Source organism: Musa acuminata, chromosome BXJ3-9 (genome assembly GCF_036884655.1).
Source record: "Musa acuminata AAA Group cultivar baxijiao chromosome BXJ3-9, Cavendish_Baxijiao_AAA, whole genome shotgun sequence".
In the NCBI taxonomy this organism is placed as follows: domain Eukaryota; kingdom Viridiplantae; phylum Streptophyta; class Magnoliopsida; order Zingiberales; family Musaceae; genus Musa; species Musa acuminata.
Window position 1 is genome coordinate 4,681,977 of NC_088357.1, and position 15,620 is coordinate 4,697,596.

At 36.6% G+C, this 15,620-nt stretch overlaps 1 protein-coding gene across 2 annotated transcripts in view; it reads left to right on the forward strand.

Moving 5' to 3' along the window:
* The window catches only part of LOC135649688 (uncharacterized), a 78,199-nt gene that overhangs the window by 33,308 nt on the left and 29,271 nt on the right, over positions 1-15,620 (forward strand). For both annotated transcript variants that reach the window (XM_065168329.1, XM_065168330.1), the window contains exons 33-46: positions 583-858; positions 1,073-1,753; positions 3,985-4,203; positions 6,583-6,683; positions 6,798-7,093; positions 7,223-7,307; positions 11,591-11,899; positions 11,979-12,350; positions 12,444-12,762; positions 12,899-13,057; positions 13,163-13,326; positions 13,461-13,635; positions 13,729-14,004; positions 14,083-14,286. In XM_065168329.1, coding sequence (XP_065024401.1) covers positions 583-858; positions 1,073-1,753; positions 3,985-4,203; positions 6,583-6,683; positions 6,798-7,093; positions 7,223-7,307; positions 11,591-11,899; positions 11,979-12,350; positions 12,444-12,762; positions 12,899-13,057; positions 13,163-13,326; positions 13,461-13,635; positions 13,729-14,004; positions 14,083-14,286 — 3,636 coding nt within the window. The remainder of the gene's footprint in view (positions 1-582; positions 859-1,072; positions 1,754-3,984; positions 4,204-6,582; positions 6,684-6,797; positions 7,094-7,222; positions 7,308-11,590; positions 11,900-11,978; positions 12,351-12,443; positions 12,763-12,898; positions 13,058-13,162; positions 13,327-13,460; positions 13,636-13,728; positions 14,005-14,082; positions 14,287-15,620) is intronic.

Genomic DNA, 15,620 nt, shown 5'->3' on the forward strand with positions numbered 1-15,620 from the left:
ACTTTAATTTCTAAACTGAATCTTTTGGTATCTTTGTTGTTTTGTTGCACTAGTCTGTGTTAATACCTTCTGGTGTGGTATGATCCAGTGCCATGTTAAACAACATTTGCCTTTGTGGGACTAAAACAACTGGAAAGTTGGCCTAGTATGTATTGGCACCTTTAACATAGTTATTACATGTCAGACTTGGTTGTCATCTCCAAGTTTAAAGCCTAGTGGTGGAAAATTGGTGTGATGCACAAAATTAAAACTCTTGATTCACACTTCATACTTTCTAATGGCAGCATGTTTTAATTGCTTAGGAATTTGGGCTGTATGCAGATGTTTGGTCAAGGAAAGTACTTATGTATCTTCACCCTTTCTTTTTCTTCAGAATCTTACTCTCTTGTACTCATTATTTATTGTCCTTTATGATTTTTGGTGATAGACTCTATCTTTTTCCTCAAAAAAAAAAAAAAAATGGAAACCACATAGTTTAATATGTGATAATTCTTTTTCTTGTAAGTAGTGCAACTTCTGAAATTGCTTCCAAACATATTTGTGTTGAATAATTTTGATATAATTTTGACTTCTATTTTGCAGATTGGCTTACTGCATGGTATCATGTCTGATAAGGAATACGCTATCATAATAAACTGTATTTACATGAACATTTCAGAAGTGCCTAAACTTCCCCCAAGTTTTCGTGACAATTTAACTGGAATGAAGGAGTCTATTCGTATGATTGCTGATAAAGTCAATTTGAACAGTCAAATCTTACTCTCTCGTACTGTGATTATTCTAGCTGTTGAGGTTCATGATGCTTTGTTGGAGCTACGCAATGACCACGAAGAGGAATCTCCTTTAGCTCGGATAGCTGTAATCTTCTCTGAGCCCTCAAAAACTTCTATATTATTTTTTTTTGTATTATGCTTGTGTTTTTTTTTATGTTTGTACGTTTTAGAATAGTATTTTTTTTCTTATTGGAAAAAAATATTCTAGTTACTACAGAACTCTTTACACTTGTATGGTGACCAGTGACCTTCTGCACTTTTGTAGAGTTTGTTTCCTGAAATGCTTCTTATGTTGGCAGTTAGAAGGTCTTTGGGTTTCATATAGGTCAACATCCTTTTCTGAAGCGGACCTCTATGTGACAATTCCCAAATTATCTGTGCTGGATATACGTCCTGATACAAAACCTGAAATGCGACTGATGCTTGGCTCTCACACGAATATATATAAGCCCGGTTTGCTTAATCTTGGACCTGGTGGAACTGATTTGATAATCCCAAAAGATGGTGTGCCTGCCAAGAATCTGGAAAGTGCAACTGATACTGGTGCTTCATACTTGACAATGCTGATATTGGATTATCGATGGCGTGCATCTTTTCAATCCATTGTGATCAGAATTCAGCAACCACGTGTTCTTGTTGTTATAGATTTTCTTCTTGCAGTTGCTGAATTTTTTGTGCCTAGTTTGGGTTCCATTACAGGCAGGGAGGAGACTATGAATCCAAAGAACGACGCGCTGATCAATTCAGATGACATAATACTTTCAGGATCTCTTTACATGCAGAGAGATGAGGTTGTACACCTCTCGCCTAGAAGACAGTTAATAGTAGATGGTTGTGCTTCTAGTGAGTTCATTTATGATGGTGGTGGAGGTACACTATCTTTGAGTGAGGAATATGACATAAAAGGACAGTCATATACTGGACCTATTATAATAATTGGACGTGGAAAGAGATTGAGATTCAGGAATGTAAAGATTGAGGTATCTGTTTTCCTTTTATAATCTTGCAATATCACTGCAGTAGCTGGCTCCCATGGATAGCATGATTTCCCTCTTGCAATGCAATATACTTATAATTTTGCTAGGTTAATTTGATGGGAATTCTGAGCTGTCACTTGATACAGAGCATGGTTTGAAATACCATTGCTGGAAGCCTGGAACAATTTGGTTGCATCATATTCTCTTATAGTTTTTTAATATATGGCCTAGGAAGAGACTGCAATTTTTTGTCTCATATCTGCTGCATGTTGAATGATTTCTTTTTAGATTATCCAGCTTGCTCTATTATGTTATGGTTATTTGTCATGAAGTTAGTTACATATTACTGCTTCAATGTTTCAATATAAGAAGCTTGCATATTACTTGTTTGAAAAACCTTTTTTTTGTAAGATGTATCAGCCAAACAGATCTATTCTCTTGTTACTCATCAGCTTGCCTATTGTCTACTATCATATATGTTTACTTCCCTGTGTTGATCATTAGATCCCCTTAAATTTCAACTTAGTATGAAAATTCTGGATATGATTTGCTTGTTAAGTTGACCACATTTTTTGTCTCATTTTTGGATGGTGATGTAATGGCTAACATGAGGGCTTTTTGGGATCATCCTTCTTCAAAAGAGTATTTGAACTTCAGGAAGTGGGTTCTATCCTCTAGCTTTTAATTCTCTCTCAAGTTGCGATATGGACCGAGCATGGGCAGAAATTGACCATGATATTAGTTGCTACATTATGTTCATCCCCTCATCAGGCCTATGGTTATTAAGAGACCAAAGCAAGGAACACAATCTCGAGGGCTGGACCCATACTGGTGCAGGCCTAGATCCGTACACATCACGGCCATACCAGTGTACTATGTGTAGGTGCATTGGTACGTACTGTGTATAAAAAAAAAATATGAAAAGAAGTCTGAAAAATAAAAAAGCAAGTATCAGGCATACTGCTCGATTTACCCTGGTGTGCATGCTTGTAAGTTATCAGACCACACCAATCTGTACCATATGGTATTGCAAATCATGGACCAAACCATATAGCTTGTTCAGCTCTTTGAAAGCTGTATACTCATTTTAGAGGTGATGGGACAGGTAGCATTATGGAAGCACATTTTGGGATGTCCAGCTAACATGCTACAGGATCAGTCAAGGAGTGGTTAACCTCTATCTATAGGGGCAGTTAATATGAATCTTTTCTTATGTAGCCTAAGTATTTGTTTGTCATATTCTTTAGGGTGACAAATGTTGTTATTGTAGATCCATGATGATGATGCAAAATCCCTTTTTTGCCTAAAGTAAAATCGTATCAGTACTAAATAGAGAATCTCTAAGGGCTCCCATACTATACAAAGCCTCCTATTCTAGTTATAGATGCAAGACTCAAGAGGGTAGTCAAAAGAACCTACAGTGTTTCTCTTGTAGGCTTTTATTAATGATGAACGCAAAGGGTCCCATTAAACTTATCGTACCAGATAAAGTTGAAGTAGTTTGTGTCTTTTTAGGCTTTCTTTTGTGATGAGTGCAGAGGGACTCATCTAAATTTTTGTCCCTACTAAAGATGAGATATAGTGTCTGTTGGCTCCTATGTTGTCAATTTTTAGTGGGGAGCTGCTGATGGTTTTCCCATTTAGAGAGATGTGATATCTCATCATTGGCCAATCTACTTGCAGGAGCTATTCTATCACATTTTCCATGTTATGACTTTGGCAAAGTATGAACAGTGTAGAATTGTCTCAGATTCATTGTTAAGTGGCATATGCAGAACTTTTTGAATATCTGCTTCTACTAGTTAGCTAACCAGAAAGGATGGATGATTCATTGTGTAATTACATATACTGGATGTAAAATTATCTTTTCAATTTAGGGTTCCCTCCTGGTGGACATTCTAGATTTATATCCATCAATAGTTCTCAATGTTGGAGCTAAAATGAGTTCTAGAACTTTATTGGAGTTGCTGAATATTTTTCAGTCTGTATTATGTTGACCATTTTGGATGACATATCATATTTTTCCTTGTTTGCTGTTGTTTAATTAATGCTGATGTCTTATCATTTGCCTCCTGTGTTTTTTCTAATAGAACTTGTCTTTTTACGGTTAAATTTGGTTATCAACTTATATCTTGGTTATAGACTCTGTCCTGCTGTGGTTGTTGTTATTATCACGACATGTGGCAAGCTTTTTTCCCTCTAGGTGACTTGTTTTTATTTTGTGTATTCATCAGAATGGTGCATTGTTGAGAAAGTGTACGTACCTGAATAATGGTAGCAGCTATTCAGTGTCTGCAGATGATGGGGTTGAGATTTCTTTATTGGATAGTTTGACATCTGATATAGCCAAGCTGGGTTCTGCTGAAACTCAACAAGGCCAACAGACAAATGATCCAATTGCTGATATAAGTGCTACTTCAAGTCAAATACTTAGTTTTACGTTTGAAGCTCAGGTACACAGTATTTGTGCATGCTTGTATTAGTTTCTCAAGCCATATCATTGACTTTTGTAATTTGCCTTCTCTAGCTTTTTCATGACTACTTGCTAGCAATATGTGTAAATGAGATTATCAGGTTTAACAGCACAAGGGGATTTGACTGACCATTATACATGCAAATGCGATTGATTGATGTGCTTCTGGAATAAAGAAACAAAAAAAAAAGGAAAAGAAGAAAAAAAGAGCTCAATTTGACCCAACGGTACACATTAAGTGGTGTAGCTGGCATAGCACAACAGTTTAGAAAACCATATTGAGTGATGAACTCCTAGCTTTTTTTTTTCCTGAGTCCTCTAATTGTGCCCCTAATTTATGTATTTAGCAAGGAACGATGTTTTTATCAAGAAACATTGTCTCGTGTCTTGTTGGTAGGCCTGATTCATACCAATATGTACCAGTGTACCATATCTTAGTACACTGGTGCATAATGGTATACCATGTGTTGGTATATCAGAACATATTGGTGTACGTTGGTACATTGGTACATCAGTACCATGTGTTAGTACATACCAGTGTTTTGTAGAGGGTCAAAAAATGGTCCAAAATTGAGAAATAAATTTTTGGTTTTTTCTCCTAATTTCTTAGTATGTAAGCTATTTAGATAAGAATAAAATGTATCTAAGCCATTAATTAATATAAATTCTAGGTTAATACGATGAAAAAATAAATGAGAGTAAGTGAGCGAGCGGAGTGAGAATAAGAGTGAGCAAAATAGGGGAGAGGGAGGAGGATTTAAAGTGTCAAAACAGGTCCAATGATCAATTTAACTGTTGGGAGCTGGATTGATTTGAGAGGAGACTGGTATGATCAAAATCCGATCATTGCTATATTATACCATTACCAATCCGTATTGGTCAGTAACAGTCAAATTTGAATTGTCTCGAACGATACAAGAGGCATACCACGTGGTACATAACAGTGTACTTCTGAGCGGGCTGGTCCGTGTACCGATTAGTTGATGGACTGGTACATACCATCTGATACAGTATGGGTTCTACATAAAACCATTCGTTGCTGCACACTCCTGTATTCATTTATGGCATTGCTGTTATTGTTTAGGAAGGAAATGAGTTGACTACTGCCTAACCTTTGCCTAAAGGAAACAAGACACAATGGCATCTGAGTTTCTTTCCTGCTCCATCCATTTTTCCTCAATTTCTCTATCTTTGTGGTGACCCTGATTCTCTATCATTGTCCCTGACGCTGTATAGCTTCAGCTTAGTCCTTTATTTTATATCTTTGATTCATGCTGGATGAGTTGATTAGGTCTATTGGCCACTTTTGTCTAATTTGAGCCAGTGAGACAAGCTGAGCTGTTGGACCCACAGGACCAAGTTGACTTGCATGACACATTACTTTGCCTTGTTGAAAAGGTGTTAGCAATTGCCCTTACTATGAAATTTGCTAAATACATTGTTCAAAAAGTATTAAGAACTAATAAAATCTTTTATGAACTAACAAAAATCTTGGATATACAATGGCTAAGTAGCTGTTGGGCATAAATCATTAGGTCAAGGGGCTATAGCTATCATATAAATGTTAGAAAAGTAGACTAGACGGAAAAGATTGTGAGTTGCTACTTGATGGAGACATGCAAGGAGAGCAGTGTAAGAACTTCTTGAATGGAACATTAATATTCTAAGGAAGAAATTTGTTTGTTTTGGATCTTTCTGCTTGAAAGTTGATCCCATGTTAAACATGTAGGAGTAGAATCCTTGTTTTATCCCCCATTTGTGTATTTTCTCTATCTCTTCTCCTTCTCATCCATGTACTTCTAAAATCTTGGTGAAATAAAATGATCGGTTTTTATATCAAGAAAAGAGACTGGAAGTAGAAGTGGAAAAACAATATGCTTTGCTTTCCTTGCCTCAAAAAGCTGAGAGCAGTATACCTAAAGTGGATAAGTGCATTTATTTTGTCTTTTCTGTCCACTTTGTTCCTCTGAACTAAATGATAAATGACAGTTAGAAGAACCAAGTTGCCCTATGAGTTGCAGTTTTGTTTGTTTAAGTTACAATATATCTGAAAGTTAGCTTGTCTCAGGAGATGGTTTTGGGATTAAAATGATTAGAAGAAAATCTGAACTATGTATCTTTCATAATGTGATGGAGGAGAATTAACTTCTTATTATGGAATCTTGTTTTTCCCCTCTCATGCTTTGCTTTAGGATATCTATTGCCTAGACGAGTTCTTTGTAGTCATGTTGGATACTTGCTGTTTTAATATCTACTGGTATTTGATGATTGACTTTACTAAGTGAGATTATTGAGCTGTATTCTTATAGATACATCATGAAACCTGACAGGAGGGATTGTGTTTCCTTGTCTATTGCAGATTATCTCTTCAGAATTTACCTTCTATGATAGTTCAAAACTGTATAATGATTCCTTGCATGTTGAGAAGTTACTCCGTGCAAAGATGGACTTAAGTTTCATGTAAGTGTTCACATTCACTAAATTGATTATAGGGTAATTTTCTTTTATCATTTTCCAGAAATAGCCGATCCTATTATATTCGTTTCACATTTTGTTCAAAATTTTTCTTGACAGGTATGCTTCAAAAGAAAATGACACATGGGTTCGGTCCCTCGTGAAAGATCTCGCTGTTGAAGCCGGTTCAGGTCTTGTTGTTCTAGCACCAGTTGATATTTCAGGAGGATATACCTCTGTCAAGGAGAAGACAAATATATCCATCACATCTACAGATATATGCATCCACCTGTCTCTTAGTGTTGCTTCTCTCTTACTTAAATTGCAAAACGAGGCTCTTGCTGCATTGCAATTTGGTAATGTTAATCCTTTGGCTTCTTGTACCAACTTCAAACAAATATGGGCATCACCAAAAGGTTATGATTGTTTTATTACTTGTTTTCATGTCTTTCAGTTTAGAAAATTCAGATTTACACTTAGGTGTTATTATATTTGTATAATCTTTGGTTGTCATGCTCTTATCCTTCATTAGTCAATTATTGCAGGAGACCTTCCTGGATACAATCTCACATTTTGGAGGCCCCAAGCTCCTCCTAATTATTCTATTCTGGGTGATTGTGTAACATCAAGGTATGTAGACTTCAGTGAGATAAGAAAATTGCTAAGGGTTACCCTTCTATATTTTGGTGCTATTTAAGAATTTTTCTGAAGAGCAATTATCTCATGTTCACCATCACTTAGTGTGCAAGTATTATGCTAGTCTAATACAACTCTGGAATCTCACTAACACAAACCTGCTGCCTAGCATTGGGAGTGTGGTAGCAAATTAAGTGAATTGGATCCGATTTGATACATATTCAGGTATCCAGTTAGAACTAATACAATCTGATATTTAAATAGTTACTCAATCTGTAGTATTATAGCATGTGGATTGAGGTTGATCTGTTTTGATGACAATCCGAATAGGTTTCTTGTATTATGTATATCGTATATATTGAAATCTAACTGTTGACATCACACATGGAACCCTAACATGAAGTCTTCCTATCTGGCTTCTATCACCTTCTACTTTAATTGGGTCTATGCTGAATCCAACTTGACTTGATCAATTCTAGTGACTAAATAAGCAACCCAATCCAATGATCTGATCCAATTATATTTTCTTTGGTTTGATCTATGGGTCGTCTTACCGGTCCATACCGGTATATCAACCAGCTGTTGGTACGGTATGTACCAAACTGTATCGACTATCGAGTATACCAACACATAGTACATGGGGGCGTAATGATGTACTACTCATTCCAATCCCCTATTGGATCGATATGAACTGCCTGTACCGAGTGGTATGTCGTGGTACGATGAGCCTTTGTTTGATCTATGTCCAACAGTTTATAGACCTATGTACAAACACATATGGTTTTTAACTATACTATTATTATATTGGCATGATTAGCCTACTTGACACATCGATCCTTTGTTATTATATCGATATATCTAGAATGTAAATCCTAATTGTCAAAGGAATCATGAAATCAGTTATTACTCATTAATAACTGATGTGTCAAGTATAAATCCTAATTAACATAATTAATTACTCATTAATTATTTCTCTTTCATCACTATAAACATATTAAACACTCTAATAGACATTAAAGACATTTGATTGACCCAATATGGATCAAATTTCTATCATCATAATTAAATACACTAATCACAGTATTAAATAGTTAATTAATCCCTAATTAGTCATCTTTCACCATTATAAACATGTCAAATACCCTAATAGGTATTAAAGGCATTGAATTGAGCCAATATTGATTAAATTTCGATTGAATTATTGTTAAAATAACTAATCACAACATTAAAAAACTTAATTAACACCTAATTAAACTTATTATACCATCACAAACATATAAATCATCTTAATATGCATGAAATATAAAAATTTGAAGTGTTTAATTTTGAAAATTTTAATATTAAACATACTAATCACAACATTAAAGATTGTAATTACTTCTTAATTAATATTATTCTACCATAGAAAACATGTCAGATAATATATCAGACATTAAGTCATACAGGTCGGCACTAGGAGAGGGTTGTTTGCGTATCGTATCCTATCGAACCGGTACGTACTACCTCTATCGAGCGGTACAGGTCGGCACGGCAAACCCTGATAAAAAGATCTGGTTCATTTATAAAACTGATTGCAATGAGTTTAAGTGTGGTCTTGCCAAACTTTTTGAGTGCTCTTATTCCTAGAAAGACCATTATAAAAAGCACGGATTTTAATTTCGAATGATACCGCTTGTATCGGGTGGTACGTACTGGTTCGTCAGCAGAGCGGTACGCGGGCTGCCTGCTATCAGATGATACCATTGATCTAGCCCCGTATCGGACGATACCATTGATCTAGCCCCGTATCGAACGATACATGGCTGTATCGGGCAGTACAATCGATAGTTCGATCGTCACTGCCCGAAACAGGTCGGTAACGGTCGATTTCGACCGTCATTGCCAGTTACCGGGCGGTATTAGTCTGGCTACGACGAGGAAAGAAGAAGCATCGAGGGAGAAGAAGTGGGAGAATCAGGAGAACCTCGATGCTTCCTGATCTGACGCCACCCTCCCCCGACGATCCCGATCTAGGAGGTAACGGAGAGGCGGTGGCTCAACTTCTTCTTCGTCGCGTTCTTCGCCGAAGGCCGGAGACGTTTGCGGCCTTCGACGTCTTCACCGAACGCGTAGATGAGGAGAAGATGGTGTTCTTCTCCTCTTCTGATGCGACGAGGAGAAGAGGAGGTGATGTTGCCGAGGTAGCGTATGCCTCCTTTTTAAAAAAAATTAATACTATTTTTTATTTTGATTATATATATATATATATATATATATATATATATATATATATATATATATATATATATATATATATATATCGAGCAATACACCCTAGCGTACCACTTGGTACACCTGTACCGTACCGAGCAGAGCAGAGCTTGATACGTTGGTCTGATACAAAATTATGAACCTTGCTAAAAAGTGAAATGAAACATTTTTCCTACTTGACAAGGCATTATTTATGAATTACCTTTTATTAAAAGGAAAGAACTAGTTATACTTGGCATATATATTGGATATCTGTCCTGCCAGCGAAAAAAAATTGCTGTTGTGAACTTGTGATAGTTTGCAGGTTTTATTTGGCCAAGCATCGTTTCATGGTGCAAAATTTTGCATCTTTATCTTATGTAGCAAGTAAAAATGTAAATTGAAATGTTTGCACTTTCTTGAATTAAATTTTTGATGTTCTAATTCCTATGATAGTCGAGAAATGGTGCTCGTTTTTTATTCTGATTGAACTTCCAATCAATCATGCCCGTACAGCATGTATCAGTAAGCAAATTTCTTGCCTCAAGGATCAGAAAATGTTCTGTCAGTAGAGTTGTATGCAGTGTTCATAGGTTTTCACACGGTCTTTCCTCCACTTCTGTCTGCACATGATATATAACAACCAGAAATAGCAATCAGCAGTAAATTCAATATTATATCTTGCTGTGGGCTAGTATCTTATAATTCTTTTTTATAACCAGAGTTATTGGCCATAAATATAACAAAGTATGTTTCAGCCAAACCCGCTTACGGATACCAACGCAGAAGAAAGGAAGAAACAAGAAAGGAAGGAAGTATTTTACTTGGTGTATGTATTGGATAACGAGTCCTAGCTTACAAAAAAATGTAGTTGTGAACTTGTGATACTTTGTCAGTTTCGTTTGGCTAAACATCGTTTCATGGTGCATAATTTTGCTCTTTGTCTTTGTCTTTATGTAGACAAGATGTGAATTGAGATGTTTGTTCATTCTTGAAATATATTTCTGGTGTTCAAATTCCTGCTGGTAGTCAAGAAATTGTGCTCCTTGATTTTATTCTGCATCAATAAACATACTTCGGGCCTCACAGATCAGAAAATGTTCTGTTATTAGAATTTTATGTGGCCTTCATAGGTTTTCAGGCAATTTTACCTTCACTGCTATGTTCATGATATATGTCAACCAGAAATAGCTATTAGATGTTATGGGCCAGTGTCTCATTGTTCTTTGCCTTGTAACCAAAGTTATTGGCCATACATATCACAGAGCATGTTTCAGTAGCACGTTCCAGTCCAAACAGTGCAGAAGCATGGTCTGTTATTGAAAATTATGGATGTGATTGCCGAATTACTGTTTCACATGAGCATCAACCTAAGTTGTATGGTATATGGCAGTCATTTAGCCTTTTTTTTTTTCTTTTTAACCTTGTTTAATGGTCTGAATAACATGCTCTATTAGTTGTCATTTTCTCTTGTAACTTGCAGCGTCAATACATGCTGAAAAAGGAAATAATGGAGCAATATGAACGAGTTGCTTTGTTAGTTCATTTTCTCTCTTAAAAAGGTGGTGATGTAGCCATCTAGGCTTAGGGAATAGTAGACCCCTTTATGCCTCAATCCATTCAAATTCTCATTTCCCGTTGATATTTAACCTTCTGTAACAAGGATTTAGTTTTGTGATATTATGCAAAACTACAAAAGGCTTATTGGCATACTGTACGCATGCATGAACTTGCATACAACTGCTAGTACAGCATCTCATGACTGGAACACCCTTAACCAAGACCAGATTTGGTACTTCCAGGTCAGAAATTGTTGCTAATTACAATGTGTTAGAGGTTCTGTTTGTATTACATGTCAAAAATTCGACTCCACGGTTGAGCTATATGACTATCATTTCTTGATTTCCTTTTCTGCTTACCTATGTTATCTTTTGGCCCTATGGTGGTTGTGCAAATTTTTTGGACAGTTGCCTGTATAATTATTATGATCAGAGGAAATTTCTGCCCTTAAATCTTGTGAACAGCTATGCTTTGCAATGCATCCACAGGTCCATTCCTCCGTCGCAAGTTGTACTTGCAGTGAGCAATACCTACGGTCGGGTCCGGAAACCACTTGGCTTCAAGTTCATTGGCTTGATCTCTAATATTCTGGCATTGGGAGATGTAACCAAGCTGAATAATGATTCTGACTGCTCAATCTGGATGCCAATTCCACCTCCAGGCTATTCAGCAGTAGGATGTGTAGCACATCCTGGGAGCCAGCCTCCTCCAAACCACATTGTACACTGCCTTCGTGCTGATCTTTTGACATCTACCAACTTTTGTGGCTGCATGTGCTTTATTCCGCCAAATTCTGGGTACCATGTTCATTTCCCTATAATATGTTTTACATGTGTGGCAAGGTGATGTACTAACTTGTCTTTGGCATGTTCTTAGGGTTCCTTCTGGATTTAGCATCTGGCGTGTTGATAATGTTGTTGGTTCATTTTATGCACATAATTCAGTGGACAGTCCTCCTCAGGTAGAAAGTTTCAATTTGCACCAGATTCTTCTGCGGAATCCTGATGATATCAGCTCAAAGGAAACAACAGAAAACAAGCTACACTATGAACAAGGTGGTAGCAGTAATAGTTCTTCTGGATGGGATATTTTGAGATCTTTATCTGGAGCTGCTGCTTATTGTTTATCTACTCCACACTTTGAAAGAATTTGGTGGGATAAAGGATGTGATACAAGAAGGCCAATTTCAATATGGCGGCCAGTAAGACGTCCAGGTTTCAGTGCACTTGGTGATTGTGTGACAGAAGGGTTGGACATTGACTTTATTGTCTTTCTTTCCTAGTACATACACATGTATTTTTCTGGTATGATAATTGACAAGTTGCTTATTTCCTTTATCAGTTTAGAACCACCAGCGTTGGGGTTAGTTTTCAAGTGTGATTATCCAGCAATATCTGCAAGGCCTGTGCAATTCACTAAAGTTGCACATGTTATTGGAAAAGGACTTGATGAAGCATTTTTCTGGTATCCAACTCCTCCTCCTGGTTATGCTTCATTTGGATGCATAGTGACAACAACTGATGAATCGCCAAAGAAGGATCTTGTCTGCTGTCCCAGATTGGACCTTGTTAGCCAAGCAAATGTTGCTGTTGAACCCATTTCTAGGTCATCCACTTCGAAGGGCTCAAACTGCTGGAGTATCTGGAAAGTTGAAAATCAGGTCCTTGATGTTATTTCCTTAGGCATTTATTTTATGTAGTATTGCTGTCAATGTGATAGGTTCTTATTTTTCACTCTTGTTCCTTATTCAGATCCCTTCTAATTTTCTCCCCTTGTTTGTACCTCCTTTGTAACAGGCCTGCACTTTTCTTGCACGTTCTGATCTCAAAACACCATCAACCCGCTTGGCATACAAAATTAGTGATTATGTCAAACCTAAAGCTCGTGAAAATGTTGCTGCTGAGTTGAAGTTGGGACTTCTTTCAGTTAGTGTTTCGGACAACTTTTGTGGAACAGTGAGTAGCCTTGTTAATACAGCTCTAGTGTATTAGATGAGAAAGAAGAATGCCTCACCCTATCCATGATAGCAATGCTTATCACACCCTGTTGGTTCTCTTCAGATGACGCCACTTGTTGATGCGACAGTGACCAACATGAATCTTGCTACGCATGGGCGTCTCGAGGCAATGAATGCTGTACTGATTTGTTCAATTGCTGCATCCACATTCAATAGGCAAATAGAAGCATGGGAACCTCTAATTGAACCATTTGATGCAATATTGAAGTACTATATCCTATTGCTTTTTGGTCTTTTATTCTACATACTTTTGTTAAATTCCAAGGCTTGCCTGGTCATTGTTCAAGTCAAATAATTGAGGTGTCAAGCTTCTCATTTTGGTCCATTTACATGCTCTTTAGGTTGGAAACATATTATACAAGCAAAAACTCTCAATCAAAGGTTGGCAAGCAGATTCGATTTTCTGCAACAACTTCTCTAAATCTTAATGTTAGTGCTGCAAATCTCGAAACCCTGACAGAAACTATTGTGTCATGGGGTAGGCAAAATGATGTGGAGCACAAATCATCAAAAAAGGTCGAGGTCCTATGTGCCTTAAATTTGACTGCATATGGAAATATAATATGTTTTTGTATATTTGAATTAATACTGTTATATTTTTTGTTCTAGGAAGATGATGAAAATTTTGCTCAATATGATGAGTTAATCTCCTCTGCGTTGGATGATGATGATGTTCAGAAAGTGATTCTTGAAAACCAACTTGGATGTGATGTTTATCTGAGAGTTTTTGAGCAGAACTCAAACTCAGAGATTACCAAGTTCTTACAGCATGACAAGGAAGTGTCAATGTCCTTGCCACCTCCAAGGTTTTTAGATAAGCTAAATGTAGTAACCAAATCCAGAGAATCACGCTACTATGTTGCCATACAAATTCTTGATTCTAAGGTCATACTACTTTATTTATAATAAGAGTTGACTCAAAATCCATGGTTTTGGATATTAATCTTTTCTAATCATTTGCAGGGGCTTATTATTGTGGATGATGGCAATAGCCATGAATACTTTTGTGCTTTACGATTGTTGATTGAGGGTAAGGTTTCGGAACAGTATAAGCTTTTTCCACAGAGTGCAAGGACAAGATGTGTAAGCCCATTGATTTCGGGAAATGGCTTAGCTGAGGGATCTGCCAAGTGGAATGAACTTTTTATATTTGAAGTTCCAGAGAAGGCAAGTTTTGTTTAGCTTCCAACTTGCATTTAGCTGGCCATTTGCAAATGATATGCACTTGGGGGAATTGTCATTCAAAACTGTCTTGTCGCTTAGAACAGAAACAATTTTGACTTTTGAGCAAGGTTTGACTTCTCGTGCCGATCGGCCAATGGTATGGTACGAACTGCTCCGTACTAGCATACCAACACATGGTATGCCGGGGCGTGCCGACATGGACTCGAGCGATCATTATCTTGTTCACCTGTTGGATCGGCATGTACCGCCCATACCATACCGACTTAGGCGAGCAAAACTTGCTTTTGAGGATACCCATCTAAAATTAATCTTTTTTTTTTTTTTTTGAAAATTAATAGATTATCTTTATTTTCAGAGTGTTTGATTTTTACTTTTATGTATTCTGTTTTGCATCTTCGTCAATGTTGATGGCAGTTAAATTTGTTACTTCGGTTGTGTTGTTACAATTGTCCTCTTATATTCAAGGAGTCAAGCAAATTATTCCAAACATTCATTAGCTGTACTTCAAGCTTATTAACTATTACAAGCTGTGTAAGTTTATGATTTCTATGGTTCCTAATATGGTGGCATACTATTTGTACTAACCATGCTTGTCGACATACCATTGGCATACTAATTGTACCAATCATACTTATCGACATACCAATCTTTTCAACATATCATATGATTTTTTTTAGTATTGTTCATATATGTCAGATTTGATTATGGTAAGGTTACCAGTGTAAAAAGGAAAATCAGCGGATGAGGCTTCTGTTGATACAAGATCTAGAGAGTGTCAATGGGTCAATGTCTGATATACTAACCCTATAGAAGTCAGTAGTTGTTTCTGTAGCTCAAGTTTGGTTGCCTGAGTTATGAAGTAGCAACTTTAAAGGCCCTAGGACTTCTCATGTGATAAAGGAACCAACTTTAGCAAAGTAGTAGCCTATATATGGAACCAACTTTACAAAGTAACTGCTTTAAAGGCAACTTTAAAAGTATTGATACTGATACAGTTGATACATTAGGACATTGATATATTTCAATTGGTATATTATGGTTTAAAAACCATCTTCATTTATAAATGGTTGACCTTCTATCTTATCAGAACAACACTTCTTTTTATAGTTCTGTACTTTTATATTCTTGCTCTTTTGTTCAAGATTCTCAGCGTCATCAAAAACTTCATCAATTTCTCATTAGATGGAGTTTTCATCACTATGCACTTTTTTTCGTTTAAACGAAACTGATTTAAAGAACCGATTGAGAAGGTTTGCAATACCTCAATATGGTATGATACGGGTGATATTTACAGTTCCTACAGCTTACTGGTTCAT